The 16095-nt window shown below is 42.9% G+C and overlaps 1 protein-coding gene across 2 annotated transcripts in view; it reads right to left on the bottom strand.

Annotated features, from left to right (window-relative positions):
• Nucleotides 1–16095, bottom strand: part of nmo (serine/threonine-protein kinase nemo) — a 222993-nt gene that overhangs the window by 71532 nt on the left and 135366 nt on the right. For both annotated transcript variants that reach the window (XR_014441917.1, XM_083125632.1), the window contains exons 2-3: nucleotides 9245–9374; nucleotides 7917–7972 (exon numbers count right to left, since the gene is read on the bottom strand). Coding sequence is in view for 1 of the 2 variants with exons in the window: in XM_083125632.1 (XP_082981758.1) it covers nucleotides 7917–7972; nucleotides 9245–9374 (186 nt within the window). In the remaining variant the exon portion in view is untranslated. The remainder of the gene's footprint in view (nucleotides 1–7916; nucleotides 7973–9244; nucleotides 9375–16095) is intronic.

Genomic DNA, 16095 nt, shown 5'->3' with positions numbered 1-16095 from the left:
TTTGTGTGAGTTTCTCGCATGGTAACGAGTGTCAGTTGCCTACTTTTCACGACAAAGGGACAAGTCCTACGTAATGGGGGAATTTTTGTCCTTTGGTGGACGGATGGCAACACTGACAAGAAACCTGAGCACCTGCCACACTTCAAGGTAGTCCGTTCCTGATATATGGCCCTCTGCCGAAGGACCGGTGAAAACGGAACAAAACACTCCTGCTGGACTCTGACCAATTACCTGTCGGGGTAAGGGCAGCGACGGTAGAACACCTACTTTCTGTTAGATTTACTCCAGCCCCTCGCAATACTTCCACAATTAATATATAAAAGTACTCTGCAACACTAACTTTACATATGATACTAGTCAATGTTAACGATTTCCTTTGTATCAGCTGACCCCTTACATAAGTCTAAAGAATTGTTTCTCAGCTCAGTTTCAAAGAAGTCCAAGAAATATTCAAATTTCAAGGGGGGAAAGATCGAAATTTAGAATTCTCGTTCATAGTTCTGGAGATACCGTTGTGTCAACCCGCCAGAAAAGTGAATTCAGATCAAATAAAATAGCTTTTATAGTCTACTGAACCCAACGAACCTACAAAGGGGAAATACGTCCACAAAAATCTGCGTACTCCTGTGGTCATGGAACACCCAGAATGAAACCATATGCGATAGAGAGAGAATATCCTAAAATACTGAGATTATTATCATATCTACTATTACTAGAAAGGATAAAATATCATAAATATTCATTTAAAGGAAATAAACTATAATATAAGAGAAAATAAGGGGGGGGGGAGAACGATGAAAATTATCTCCAACATTCTCTTCTATCTCTCAAGAGGGAGAAAGGAAGGAAGGAAGAAAGAACAGAAAGAAGGTGTTTCTATCTTTTTTCGTCTTTATTCACCTCTGTCTCCCTATTCTCATTCACCATTTTTTTTCTTTCTCTTTCTCTCTCTCCCCGAACAACCCCTCCCTCTCTATCAACTATCTCCTTTGGAACCCCGTCTTGCAGAGAGCGAGAGTAACAGAAAGGGGAGATTTTCTATTTTTCTCGCTCTTCCTATCTCACAATAAAAAAGATTGTATAGTCGACGCGCTAGCAACGTTAACGAGCGGCTGGCTTTGAAGTCGACGGAGCGCGCCCACCAACTCCAACAATACATTCACCGCACGGTTGAGACTCCACGTGGACTAGACGAGCGAAATGACAGCTGCGCCCACTGGCTCAAGGACTCCACGTGGAGTAGACGAGCAGAATGACAGCTGCGCCCATTGGCTGAAGGTTGAGTGCGATTGGACGAAAACAACTCGCCCGCTGTTTATCCCCATCCACGTTCGTGGCGGCATCTCGCTTCAGATCTTACACGTTAACCAAATAAACGCGTCAACTATAGATATTCTTTTTCAGGGTGGCTACAAACAAGCAGAAATAAAATTCCCTGATTTTTCCAGGTTTTCCAGAACAAAATTTACATTTTTCCCTGACAATTACAAACTAAACAAAATCGATGTTTTTGCAAATGGAAATAATACTCATACAGATCCACGTATGGTTTTGTTAAGTACGAATATTATCTTCTATGAAATTGACTCAATTTCTCTATTCTCTATGATTTGAATTCAAACTGCAAAATAGTGAATTTGGAAAATTATTACAATTCACAAGCTAGGGAAGAATTACGGAATTTTGCCATACGCAGTAAGTTTAAAATAAAATACTTGATTATTTTTAAAGTTACGACTAAATGAGATAAGAGTGAATGATTAAGAAATACAATTTGTAATTTATCAGTCTCTTTATACATTCTCGGTATTATATGTTGATATTTCCACTGAGGTTTGGAACCCTCTGCTTGCAAGAATCATGAGTGCGGACTCATTTTTCAATGCATAAAGCTACTTCTCTCTTCTCTGTAAAGCAAACAACTTAACTCTTGCATATAAGTGAAACAATTGAATCGAACAAAATAAAGTGTCATATTTCCTTACACTATCAATGGGATTTCTGCTTCACTACAGCATATCCAAGTGAAGTACTGTGAAACTGACAACATGCAGTTATACCATTATTGCTGACGAAAAGGATATGTAGGTATTAGAAATTTAATGCAAGGCATTTATAGAATTGCATTGTATAGGTAGCTGATTTAGCTAACCACACATTAAAACAGGAACACACTAATAATAAAAGCTTCTGAAAGTTCATATACGAGGGGCATCCTAAAAAAGGTCCAATGGTGCCTATACGCAGCACTAGTGGTCAGAGAGCGACACACACACATGCAGGCAGGAAGAAGTGGCATGTAACTGTCATCTGGTACAGTTGCAATGCAGCCGTTGTAGGACAGTTCTAGGTTAAAGATTGCAGTTCTCATATAGTCCCCCACCGACTGCGATGTAGCCTACATTGCACGCTCAGAATTTGGCACAGCCACCAGCAATCGTGTGAGGTGTGCAGACCATGGGTCGCGCCCCCAAACCCCCTTCCTCGGTTCGGCGTTCTGAATTGTACACGGCTGCATGCGCTGATGTTTTAGCTGAAAAACAAAAGTTATCCGAAGTAGATAGTGCCCGAGTTATAACAATTTTCCTCCAAAGAGTGTTCGAATTTAAAATTCCCGCCGAGAAGTCCGGGCGAGAGAAATTTCTCTCTCTCTCACTCACTCTCTCTCTCTCTCTCCTCCTGCCATCACTGGTTTCTGGCGCCGTGGTTGTGATACGCATAAAAGGGGCCTAAAAGTTGAGGCCGAAACTTACGAACGAGATTTCCTGTTCCCGTGCAGAGTTCCATAACGATATCTTTAAATAAATAAATAAATAAATAAATAAAATTAAAAAGTCAATGAAGACGAAATTCCCTGACATTTCCCTGACTTTTTTTGACACCTCAAATTCCCTGACTTTTCCCGGTTTTCCAGGTGTGTCGCCACCCTGTTTTTGATATGTCATATTATAATACAGTGTTGCCAACTACAACACAGATTGAATTTGTTATCAGGGAATTTCCCAACCATTCCAACCAACAAGCTGGAGCTCCGTTCACGGCGTAATCGCGGTACACTCTATAGGCACTGGTAATATGCTTGGAGCAGGCCTTTCAAAACAACAATACTACAGAGCGACCACAAGGAAAATAACCTTCGATGAAAAATCCCCGCGCACCTCCTTCCCCTTCTTCCATTCAGCTCGGGCCATAAGAGGAAGCATGCTCCACTCTACCTCTCCCCTCCACGCGGGAGTACGGTGCACAGGAGTCGCCGGTCTGCGCAGTTTTTTTTTTTTTGCATGTTTTACTATAGCATCGTCTCGAAGTCCTCTTGGAAATATAAAATAGACGCTCACGACATACAACTATTGTACAGCGTGTCCAGATATTATTCACCCCATAAATGGTGTCCATAAAAAAGTTTTATGCAAGTGGGGAGGATTGATTGGATTGATTTGTTTTAAGTCCACTTTATGCACAGTAAGGCTAATCGGGACTGGACCTACAGTTTAAAGTGGGATCCGAACCACTATGTAACTCAACCGGGAATCGAACCCGGGACCCCTTGATTACAAGGTGACGACGCTACCACTATGCCATCGGGTAGGCCACAAGTGGGGAGGAGATCGTTAGTATTAACACGAAGAACATCTCAAAAAATGTCTTCCATGTACTTGGCAACACTCGGTACCATCATGCATTGGAGTAAAACAGTAAAAATGGCGACGGTGCGGGAAAAGACAATGTGTGTTGTGGTTGTGGCAAACAAAATCAGCGTTAGATTTCTTTATGTGGGGTTACTTGAAGGACAACAGCAAGAAAGTAACGGACTTTGTGGAATTAAAGTCCAGGTTCGAGGCAACAGTAGAGTGACTTCATCAATAGACTTGATATTGTGAAAGACACTCAGGATGCCCATGTAGAGGTTTATTAATAATGAGTCTTTGAGTAAATTAATGAAATTCCATATGTTCCATATGCACCATTTACGTCAGGCGATATGGCTTTCTGAATGGTAGGGATACACAGATAAATGTATCCCGCACGAAGATAACTTTTAGAGTCGAATAGATTTTATCGTTGCGACCGATAACTCGAAAGGGTGCATATGGGTGTGGAATACCGCCCCCCCCCCCCCGCCCCGTTTTGCTGATGATCACAAAAAATGGAGCCACCTATAAGATGTGAGACGCTTATCGCGGCCTAAGTTAACGACCCAAGCATACTGAAAAAAGCAGACATTACCAGACCGAAATCTTTGGGCGTCTCGCTGCCTTCTGCACTTCCCGGTATCCACAAAGGGAGAGAGATAAGATACTCGGGCGTGCTGCGTCAATTGATAAAAGTTTGTCTGTTCCCGCGCTGCATCGATCGGCCGCCTATTCAAGCAATGGTCAGAGACCTCGGCGTAGACTTCGACCGCAAACCATCAATGGCAAGTGCGCTGCTTTTGTGACGAGGAAGCTGTTGCTTGGGTCTGCAAAATCAAGTGCCTTAGGTAAAGTTTCAAGTCCTGATTCGAACGCCACTTTCGTTCAAAAGAAAATTTGATCAGTTTAACTCTTGAAAACTTTGGGATATCACAAATCAGAATCTGCAAAATCAAGTGCCTTAGGTAAAGTTCAAGTTCTGATTCGGACGCCACTTTACTTCAAAGAAAATTTCATCAGTTTCCCTCTCGAAAAACATTGGGATATCACAAATCAGAAACCAATCATACAACAATTAGATCGGGCACACACTGAGAAAACCGGATGGCTCAATAGAAAAATGTGCTTTGGATTGTAACCCCCCCCCCCTCCCAAGGAGCACGAAGGAGAGGACGCCCCAGATGTACATGGAGAAGGACAATCGAGCAGGTGCTGCTGCAACAACAGGAGACGTGGTTGGAGGTCACGAGATTGGCGAAGAAGCGGACAAGATGGAAATGCTTCACGGAGGCCCTATGCTCCACTAGGAGCGATAAGTGAAGTAAGTGAAGTTTCCCCTCTGACAACCACATGTCAAGTCTACGTGGAGCCCAGTATATCCTCCCCTCAAAATTTTCCCACCAATAGCGTCCGTAGGTACTGACAGTACTTGCCAAGTCCACGTGGAGTAAATGAGATATTGCCAGTTCTATTTCTTTAGAGATTTCATAACACGAGTTTGCGTTTATCTTTGCTATGTTGTGTCATTGGCCCAGTATAGTTCGATGCACGTTTTGGCACTAGTGTAGTGCAGGTGTATCCCGGTATCAGGCTGGTGAAAGGAAATTAAGTTCAACGAAGTAGACGAATAGCGGTGTTCAAGTTCAGAAGATTCAACAAATAACTGCCTGCTGCTTTAAACGTTCACTTGATTAGTTAGCACGCACCGCTGCAGAAGGGGAGCAGAGTTATCAGGCGACCATTGTCAGATTTCCCTTACATCACTCCCAGATTCATATTTATAAACTCATTTTTCTTTTTCGTGTGTTTACAGAAAAACTGTTTCGAACTCTGAAAATATCACTAAATTATCAGAATTTTGAGTGTGCACGTAGATCTTCGAAACGAAATAGAAATACTTGCTTCTGGAATCGGCTTCGAAAGATTACAACCTTCCCCCCCTTCCATAAATTTCCACAATGACGATTCTTTCCCCAAGAAAGCAGGAAGGGACCATGCTTTGTTATCAACAGGGTCTTTCCATGGAATTCCGGAGACAAACAACCGTTCACCTTTCCAAGCGGACAACTTAGGACAGCAATTCAACTGCTGGCATTTCACTCAAAGTGTCCAGCCTACCTGAAAACGCACACAAAAGCATGACATTCCGTACTGGCGACTTGAAAGGGAACAGAGTTTGAAAGCGATACAAACGAAGGTGTTTTCGAATAGGTACGTTCAGTAATAAGCAAAATACTCCTGTAAAAGAGCCAATCCTATGGGTAACTCAAATTAACGCATCTGTAAGGAAAACACGTTGTTACCACCCACCCATGAAACTTGGAATTTGCACAAAAACTTTTAGAGTTGTTTCCACATGATCTTTTTGCTGCAACACTAATCAACTCAAACCATATATTTTATTAAGTATCAAAAAAATATTTTTCTTCAATCAATGGATGATACCGATCCATAAGCGGGGGAAGGGGTGGGGGTTGCAACGCCAATGGTGAACGGAAGAGCACGTGTCCACGTCACTCTTATTGCCGGCATCAGACAGTTTCTTCCTTGTTTATTTGTTTGAATTGTTGTACGTCCACTTTATGCACATGTAGGCTAATCGGGACTGGGCCTATAGTTTAAAGTAAGATCCGAACCACTGTGCAATGTGCCTCCGCCGGTTAACGAACCCAGAAACCCTTGATTACAAGGCGACGCTATAAGATGCACCAAGCTTTCTGAAACCTCATGTAAACAAAGTCGTAAATAATATGCGAACTACAGGCTTCCCCGTTACTATAACTGGAGTCACTGCTTTCGCGCCAGGGTTTCAGACGAGTTGGTGGATCTATACCACTACGCCATCGAGGAGGCCCATAGTTGCTTTCTTGTTCGCGATTAGTCAAAAGGGAATAAACGAAATCAATCAATCAAATCTCTTTCTTGTAACAAAGCGTACTTAAATACCATTAAACTTGAATAAAAGTAATGTTAAGGCGAATACAGAGAACTTGTTGAAGTTATACAACATTCAAGTTCTAAAAAGAAGTGAACTATCTCTGATGGCCAGAACAGTCGGTGTTGTATTTTTTAAAGTGCAACGTCACTTTTCTATAACGATGAAGATGAATCATACGTAGAAGAAATCGACGAAAGAAAACCAGACAAAGGTGACCACGGTATTTGCATAAAGCATTGAACTCTTACCAGCTAACAACAAGAACAAAAAAAGTTATCGGGTTATATACTTACTCTTATGAAAATTTAAAGTACATACTGAAACACAGAGGTTAACGATCCTAAGCCAATCTTCATAACAATAAAAAGTTATTATGCACGATAACTGAACAATACCTTTACTCTTCGGAGTGGATGCGGTTTTTAAAACCCATTACTGCCTTCTCACGTAAGGGTTACGATCGTACGTCCACCTGCAGAAGAAATAAAGTCTTGCCTACTGTGGAAACTCTGGAGTTTCAACCTGGATCCCTTTAGCGACTAACTTTTACGCCACGTGGAATCCAAGGAATTTAAGCGGTGGAGATTAATGGGCAGCGGTATTCGAAATTAGGGTCGCCCATTTGAATCTGCCACTCATGGCAATTACACAGTCGTCATGCTAATGAACTTGATAGAAGGTGATGGTGGGGGAGGGATAATGTGTAATAATGTAATCCAAATATCCGGTCTTCCCCACATGAACTTTCCATGGTGAAGCTGATCGAATCCTGCTCCAACGTCACCAATCATTGTTGCCTGAGCGTCTAGAACCATGCGTCCAGTTCGCGCATGCGTAGACGGGAAAAAATGGCGTTGACAAAATGGCAACCACTAGACGCTGCTCAGGTTTTCCATGGGCTATCCCAAAATATCAAACCGTTTGCTTCTCTCTCCAAAGTTGACACGGACTTCTCCACGTGGGCGTGGCCCTATTTCATTCATATTCATCTGCTTAGGTAATTTGTAATACATTTTTATTGCATTTCGTGCCGTTTCTCTGCTTAGATCGCGAAGATGAGAATTGCTGTACGAAATATCAAAGAAGACCTAATTCTGGATTCGCATTATCGGTAAACATGTGTCATTTACAACACCGAGACTTCGTTCTCGATAGCGAGAACGAGTCAAGACTCGAAACGAGCCTTGCTTCCTTACTTACGAGACCAGAAACCTTTAAAATAAGCAGTAGGGAAAAAGCTACGACTGAACAGAATCACCACACTTTCATGTCAAACTGATTCTCAAAGCATAGGATTAGAGCATTTATCATCATTTACTTATCTGCACATTTATGATTAAGGATACATTTCTTGGAAGAAGTCCAAATGTGGTGGCTGCAAGATGTCCAACGCTGACAAGACCTGCAAAATAACAATAAAATATTTCACTCACCTCATACGGTGTAAAGAAAATATTCGAAAATTAAACCAAGCAATACATATTAAAGCGTGTTTTTTACAATCTGACATGCATTTAAATACAAGGCGATTTTAAAATAAATGTATAATTTTCCATTGGAATAATTAATATCGTAAGGCCACAACATGTTTCAAATAATTAATTTACTAACTTCAGTAATTTTTATAGTTTACAATCTAATGACAACATTTAAAACGAGGGTACGTTTCTTACAGATATTAAAAAATACTAATACTTGTTTTGTCGATAGAACATTTTCATTAATTAATAAAAGTGCTTAATAGGCCTACATTACAAAGCATTCTGCCCTCACTGCAGTTAAAATTTCAAGCTACATCATTTGGTTTTATTTCTTAAGAACACAATTAATGAGTGACAGAGATAACTATTTGCAGAAGTTTCTTTTCTGAGACCTACACAAGGGGTTTGTGTTTGCCACAACTTTTTTTTGGGGGGGGGGTAATTCATGTATATATTTTTCATTGCTCACCACGACTCCCCTGAAATTCCCCAACGCCTTCCCAGGGGGGCGCGTCCCCAGGTTGAGAACCCCTGCTTTTCACACTGCAAAGTCTTCTATTGGATCTTCCGAATGCGAGTATAATATTACCACCTGCATACTCGATAAAAGTCTAACTTAACATTCCGTGAGCAGGGGCGTAGTCTGGAGTTTTCTCGGGGTGGAAAGAAAGGAAGGGAAAGATAAATTGAAGGAGATAAGGAATGAGAAATAATTCAAAGATAAAAGGAATGAGAAAAGGGAGGGAAATAAATTGAAGGAGATAAGGATTGATTGATTGATTTGCTTTATTTTACTTCGCTTCTTGTGCCACTTTTGGCTAATTTGCGAAGATTAGGATGAGTGATGATATGATGAAATTGATGAATGGAAACTCACAAACATCCATGCCCAGGCATGGGACCCCGAACCCGGGACCCCTGGCGTCGTAGCGCGATGTGCTAACCACTCTGCCACGGGGGCCGGCGAAGGAGGAGAAAAGGAATGAGAAAGAAGAAGGGATAGTGAAACAAACAGATCAGCACGAACAAAAAAAAAAAAAAAAAAAAGTGTGAGAGAGAGATATGGACAATGCCTCTGATCCAATATTGTCCCAACCAACACTCTTCCTAATCCCTGCCATACGAGTCGAGAACTGGATCACGTATTCCAAGAAGAGTTCACTTGAGAAGTATGAGAGAGGATGGCTACTTACGTTTTCATGTTTGAAGAAGCAGAGCATTTTGAGTTCCCGAAAGACGCGTTTGGACGAGACGAGGGATTGGAAGACGTTGGGTAGCTTCTTGAGCGCCACTCGCCGACCATCTCTGGGATCCGTCACAGCCCTGCAAGACAAGAAAAAGAACCATTAGCTTCCGGAAATGACAAGCAAATGTACAACTACAACCTTCAAACTAGTGACATGCTGTAGAATGAATTTTCTCTACTATTCTCCATTTACTGTAAGAAGAAGAGAAAGTAAAGTGCTCCCCTGTGCATAGCACCACGCCATGAAGGCGTATAGGGGGTGTGGGGGTAACGCCCCACACTTTCTTGATCCGGTCGTGAGTGGGGGTGATGTGATCAGCATCACGCCCCTGACCGCCTTTACCCCCCAGGGTTTCCCCAGGTACCCATGTTATTCGACGCTGGGTAGGCGCCGGGGCCGCTTCCACCATTTACTGTAAGAACTAAGTTAATGTAGACAAAACCACGTGACCGTGAAATAGTTCCTTTTGTATGCGTTAGTTCTGGTGTTAATATGCTCGTGAATACATTGGTCGTATATTTACAGTTGATAGTGGACAATAAAAATACAGTAATTTTAAATTCCTCAATAGGCTAACTATACGTATTACATAGTTATTAATCTCGCAAAGGGGAAACAAAAATGTTACACGTTTTCCCCTGGATGTTACGTAACATAAATCAAGTTTTAAGTAGTAACATAAATCAAGTTTTAAGTAGAACAGAGATGTTTTTAATATTTTTTTCTTGTAATTTACAATGTCCAGCAGCTATATGTTCATTAATTTTGAAATTCGGTCACTAAAGCTCTGTATTGAGTACAAAAGTCCCCCCCCGAAAGACAGCATTTACTAAAATTAAATAATAAAAATATAATCGTTTAGCATTTGTTATATAATCGATAGTCATCTGAAGACTAAAATTGGTAAACGCTGCAAGTGCCACAATAATTCAAACACCGTTTTCCACGTTAAACTGTGAAAAGTGGCTGGTAACCATCTTAAGTAGTTCAAAGTGCGTGTAGAGAGGTCACTAGTGTGCTGATGTGCGGAACGATGCGATTTCCCAACACTTTCGCTTTTGGCACTTACAACGTTTACCACTTTTAGTCCTCAGTTATTTGCGCCGAACTTATTGGAAGGCAAGGAATTGGGATAATACGGCATGAAGGACAGTTCAACATTCATGAACACTTGCTATTGGAACAACCAATAGGATTTCTGAGAAGCTTCGTGTATTTGTTTATACGGACTTCGTTCTTAAAGAAGAGAGAGAATAGTATCTAGCGAAAATGTGCACTGAAATGCAGAGCGCAATTATAATTCTTCGCCGATACTAGTAACAACATGAGGATGGAAGACAGGCATATATGCAACCTTGGGAAAATGCTGTCGGCAAGACGAAACACGCGTGAATGACCTTGGAGGTCCATTTAATTACAAGGCAACCACAGAATCTGGCACTGGAGCGCTAAAGAGGTGCAAATTTCCTGAATTTCAAGAACAATGAATTCAGGTAAAGGCAACAGGCTTCTCTTGTGGTCGAGGCAGAAGCTGGTAGGCTGTCCTTGGAAGACCCCAACGAGGCCAGACCGGAAATTCCTCCCTTGGAAAGTGATGGGAACTGGTCTGCAGAAAAGAGTCTGCTCTTGTTCCCCTCTCGCAGCGTGCATAGACTTGCCTCTCAAATTTCCCTCGCACGAGGTAAAAATTCCCACTGGCGACAGAAAATATCCCACAGTTGCGTTTGTGAGCGAGCGTGAATGTAGGTTGTGCTGGAGTCGTCATTTATCCTTATCGTCGCGATTGGAAAAAAAGGTGAAAGGAAAGTATTTATTGCTCATCTCATGTGCGAGCCATGGGCTGTGCGCACTACATCTATCAGTGGCGTATACTAAGTCCAAGATCTGGGCTATCTCACTATGTCACGTGGTCCTAGGCTATGAATAGAAATAAATTTACCAACTCATAAGCAATGAGGTTGCCAACTCATAAGCAATGAGGTTGCCAACTCATAAGCAATGAGGTTGCCAACTCATAAGCAATGAGGTTGCCAACTCATAAGCAATGAGGTTGCCAACTCATAAGCAATGAGGTTGCCAACTCATAAGGAATGAGGTTGCCAATTCCAGAATCAGCATCATCATCTCACTGATATGAATAATATTATTTACAATTTCTGATCGATTTTTCTCCTGTATTTTATTCTCTAGACTTCAGGCTTCGCAGATAGCTTAGCTAGCCCAGAATATACGCTCCTGACATCTATTCTTATTACACAACTATGATTTTCCCTACAGACTACACTTTCCATTACATTGGTGTTAAATAGCAGTTCTGGTTGTTGTAACTGTTCTCACTTAAGGCGAGGAGGGACAATTTCCCCTTGGTCTTTCTCGCTGGGGCAGCTGCTGATCACTGTTGCCAACTTCGCTCTTTTGGAGCCAAATCTGGCTCTTTCGTGCACTCGTTTGACTGTGAACTGTGGCACCCGCCCTCTGTCCCACCATGATGCCACCACTGGCTCCGGCCCAAAAATACCAACTTTTGCCATGAGTGTACATTTTGCACGTGACGTGATATTCGTATAGCTATAGGCTGCGTCACCCACCTCTTCTTTCCTCCCGATGTATTTTTATATATAGCGCTGTGGCTAAGATGAAGATGACAATTTTGTTATCCGGGAACCCTTTATTTTCGATTTTATATTAACATCATTGGATTATTGAGATGGGTGATGCCGCCAAATCTAGGCGGCCATCACTTTAAAGCTAACGGTAATAGCAGCACCCCTACCCCTCTGACAACTAAAATTACCCTAGTTGGCACTTTATGCAGCCTTCGTTAATCTAGCTCCTTGAAAGTCCTCTTTAGCTATATGAATGGAGAAAATTAGCTCTATTATGCACATCAGGTTTGGCAACACTGCCAGGATGGCCGTAGGAGGCAAGGAGAAATGCACTAGGCTTATGGGACCATTATTTTATTCGTTCTCTCGGGAATATCAAACATCCGATGACGTAGAAAAGTACATGGACGGAAAAAGGACACGTAGAACTATGTCATAGCAGTAGCAAAAGTCGAAACTCCCATTTGATGAGCCGTAACTTGAAGTTGAAGTTGATGTCCCATAAGGAATACATGGGATTCGGTAAATACTAATTCATCATATTTTTCAAAAATCGTATAAGGCTTAATAATCAACTTAGGAAACCGCTTCCACTTGCCACATGGGGAGAAATTCATACTCTTCATTTCTGCCGGAGATCTTTTTAGTAGCATTGCTCATTCCGACGATATTGGAATAAATGCATGCCTGGTGCGTAATTGTCCCTCTTCGCCTTAAACTAACACTATTCCTTTCCTTTATCCCGTCTCTGTGCAACACTTCTTTTCCCCCTAACTGTTTGTCCACTTTTTCCAATAGTTCCACTACAATTGATTCGAACACTCTTTCCAAGCTTATGTTGCGTAGCTTCTCCTCCTGTAGAACGCGCGTGTCCTGAAATAAGAATAATTCTGGCCCATCATCACCATCGCATAATACGCATTTATATCTCCCTTCCTCGTTTTTTACTGTATTGTGGCTCCATCCCCCAGCCCCATCCATGCCAAACTCTTTCATGCTCAGCCTCCTAGCTCATTTTTTCTGGGTAAAGCTCAAAACTCCCCTCGTACTTCTCGAGTTGGGAAATTCTGAATCGGGAATAAAGCGATGCGTCGACCAGAACCAGTGATGGGCGGGGTGAGGCTTCGAAATTATGAAGATTCAGATTCGATTGCCTCAAGCTAACTCTAACCCGGGGCTCGTATGCACTGCGCTAACCGCTGGACCACGGCAACATGACACACACAAAGACAATGCCCAGCGCCCGCTGGCAGTCTACAAAGGTCAAGATGTTCCCAGTAGACGCCCGTGCAAGTTGCATATCCTGGGGCACTCCCGCAGATTCACACAAGCTACAAGTGCAAAATCTTTCGACAAAAGATTCCCTCTCTCTTTTTCGAAAGCAAAAAAATGCCTTGCCATAGGGCATGTAGCGTGAGGCGCCCAGATTCCGCCAAAACCCATGTCTGGTGGCGACTCCGAACTCTCCCTCCCTTCCAGATATTCCCAGATCTTGCGCCTCTCAATCCTACAGAGCAGGGAGTGACGTCACCACGATCCGTTCAATAAACTCTCAAGGATTCCGGCTATTTCTCCCCACGCGACGTCGACGAGAAGTTTTGTCCATGCGATGAAACGCCCATCGGTCGAGGAACTACTATAAATAAATACCTCATCGGAATGGCAGATGGGGCTCTCCGCTCTCCTATCTTTTCTTCCACGAAACAAAAGGGAGGGAGGGAGGGAGGGAGGGAGGGAGAGGGAGAGGGAGAGGGAGGGAGAGGGAGGGAGAGAGAGAGAGAGAGAGAGAGAGAGAGAGAGAGAGAGAGAGAGAGAGAGTTTCGTTCTCTCTTTCCGTGATTTGAAAGGGAAATGTTACAACTGCCGTCACTGCTACAGACTGGCACCTACAACATTTTCAAGAGCCACTTGGTCGGTCCTTGAGTCTGTTTCAGAGGAGTTTTTTTTCTCGTTTCTAAATTAAGGGAGGGAGGGGGGTGGGGTAGTAAGAGCCGCGGTGATCTGAGTTCTGCTTGACACAAGATCTCGAGTCCTGGGTTCAATTATCTCATGTCTGGAAGGACCCTAAATAGCCATGGGTCAGCAAAATCCGTTGGAGACCGGTTAAGGGTCAGCCAACCCCGCTGGAGACCGTTCACGGGTCGGACAAACCCGCTGGAAACCGTTCACGGGTCGGACAAACCCGCTGGAAACCGTTCACGGTACACGAACGACCCATTGTCAGAACACTAAGCGTTCTGTGAAGCCGATGAACCTGGGGCAAGGGTTGGCGTGACCTGGAGATGGCAGTGGCCTTGGTTGAGCCGGCGACCCTGATGGAACTCGCTCCATCCGCCGCACGGAATGGCATTGTCTCCTCGGCCGTTCTTCCCTCCTCAAGGCCATCCACGGGCGGAGAGGAGGCGGCCAGTGCCAGAAGCGAACCCACGACTCCACGCATGTGCAGGAGGAACACATGTGTCCATGCGTGTATGCGAGCGCCTCTGTGCGCGGGAGTGTGAATCAATATTGGTGCAGCAATTAGGAAGACGGCTATTTTCGCAATAGGAGTACGTGTATCGGGATATTGTCCAACTGCACGCGAGTGTTTAAAGTTAAAACTGTTCTGTTGGCACGGACATGTTTTAAAATGAAAATTCTGAGCCGGGTCGGGGGGGCGGATAGAACCTAGCGGATTCGTGGGAAGGGCAAATCTCTTGTTTCGTCTAGAAATCTATAGTCAAGCCGGCTTTAGAAAGTATTTTTCTTAATATTTGTGTCATGACCAAAAAGCTACCGTGTAAAGTGAGAAATCTTATGGCATTCCAGATGCCATGGCATATTTCATGCCATTTTTCAAGAATAGGATCCGTCCTATTTCCGTAGCATAACCAATCAGAAGCGACCTCTAGATCACGAGCGCAGTTATAATGGCGGGAACGTGAGATGTAAACAACGTATCACTTCACATTTTTAAAACACACTAATTATTCAACCGAGAGGAATTACGCTTCGTACACGTACTAAATGGTTTTAGTTTACTCGTATTAAATGGTTTTAGTTAAGAGAAGCATGGCGCTGATTAAATATATACTTTACAACGTTTACTGTACACGTATGGAAGAATATTTTAGTTTTTTTCAATTGTAAACACCGTGCACTCGCCATATATGATGTAACGCGATGTGCTTATCATGCTGTATGTATCATACAATGTAAACAGGTAACCGAAATGTTTCATGAAATGCTTTCGTGTAAAGTGCTATCTGCTATAAGATTTTTGGAAGCATTTATGCTAGCAAAAATGTGAAAGGAAATGCTTTCGTCTACAGCCGGCTTAACGTTGTTGCTGCTGCTGTTTAACGATTCACTTCGACGCTACGATCCCTAAAAAAACGTAGTTGTATCCGGAATGTATGCAACTAAAATTGACGATTTTTCTTCCACTTGTGCGAATAGATTGCACATTAAAGAATTTTGGATTTTAAATACCAAGAACAAGACCCGCCTTGGTCTGGTTTCATTGGTGTTGTTGAGTTGCTGTTTAAAGTGGGCCACTTATGTGCCTCCACCGGGTATCGGAACCCGGGGCCCCTTGATTACAAAGCGACATCGTTACCACTACGCCATCGGGGAGGCTGTCTGGTTTCGTATTCGTCTCACTTTTCAAAAGACCGTCTCGGAACCACCCTTAATTTACATCCCTTCCGTCGGTTTCAGTAGTGAGTTGTGAGGTAGACAGAACACAGAAGGACCATGCATCTCAAACAATTGCCACAAGGGGTCGCTCTCAAAGGTACAAAGGCGCGAAGGTTCATTTAAAAAAGAGCTTTTAATGACCTCACTCGAATACAAAGGAACCATCTTATTTACACGATCAAAGTACAAGAAAACACTTGCCAACGCCTCCCCACACTCCCGACAATTATTCATATGCATTTCCTTCCACTCACAGAGGGGAGGAGCTCGCACTCTAGGTAAAAGGTCATAGCAACCAAGCCATGCGACAAAAACCGGAAACATTATTCTTACGTCACATCCTGTAAGAGGGGGAAAAACATTTTAATACAAGTCCGTTTTTTTTAATGTTGCTTATGGAAATTTAATCTCGCGTCGCGACATGGTAACCCCTTTGTGCCATCACGGACACACACAAGCTCAATTCTATCGCCGAGCCAGATCACAACCTAACATTTCCATATACGCAATTGC

Source organism: Lepisma saccharinum, chromosome 7 (assembly GCF_977018435.1).
Source record: "Lepisma saccharinum chromosome 7, izLepSacc3.1, whole genome shotgun sequence".
NCBI classification, from domain to species: Eukaryota; Metazoa; Arthropoda; class Insecta; order Zygentoma; family Lepismatidae; genus Lepisma; species Lepisma saccharinum.
This window is presented reverse-complemented; position numbering and strand designations above follow the sequence as displayed.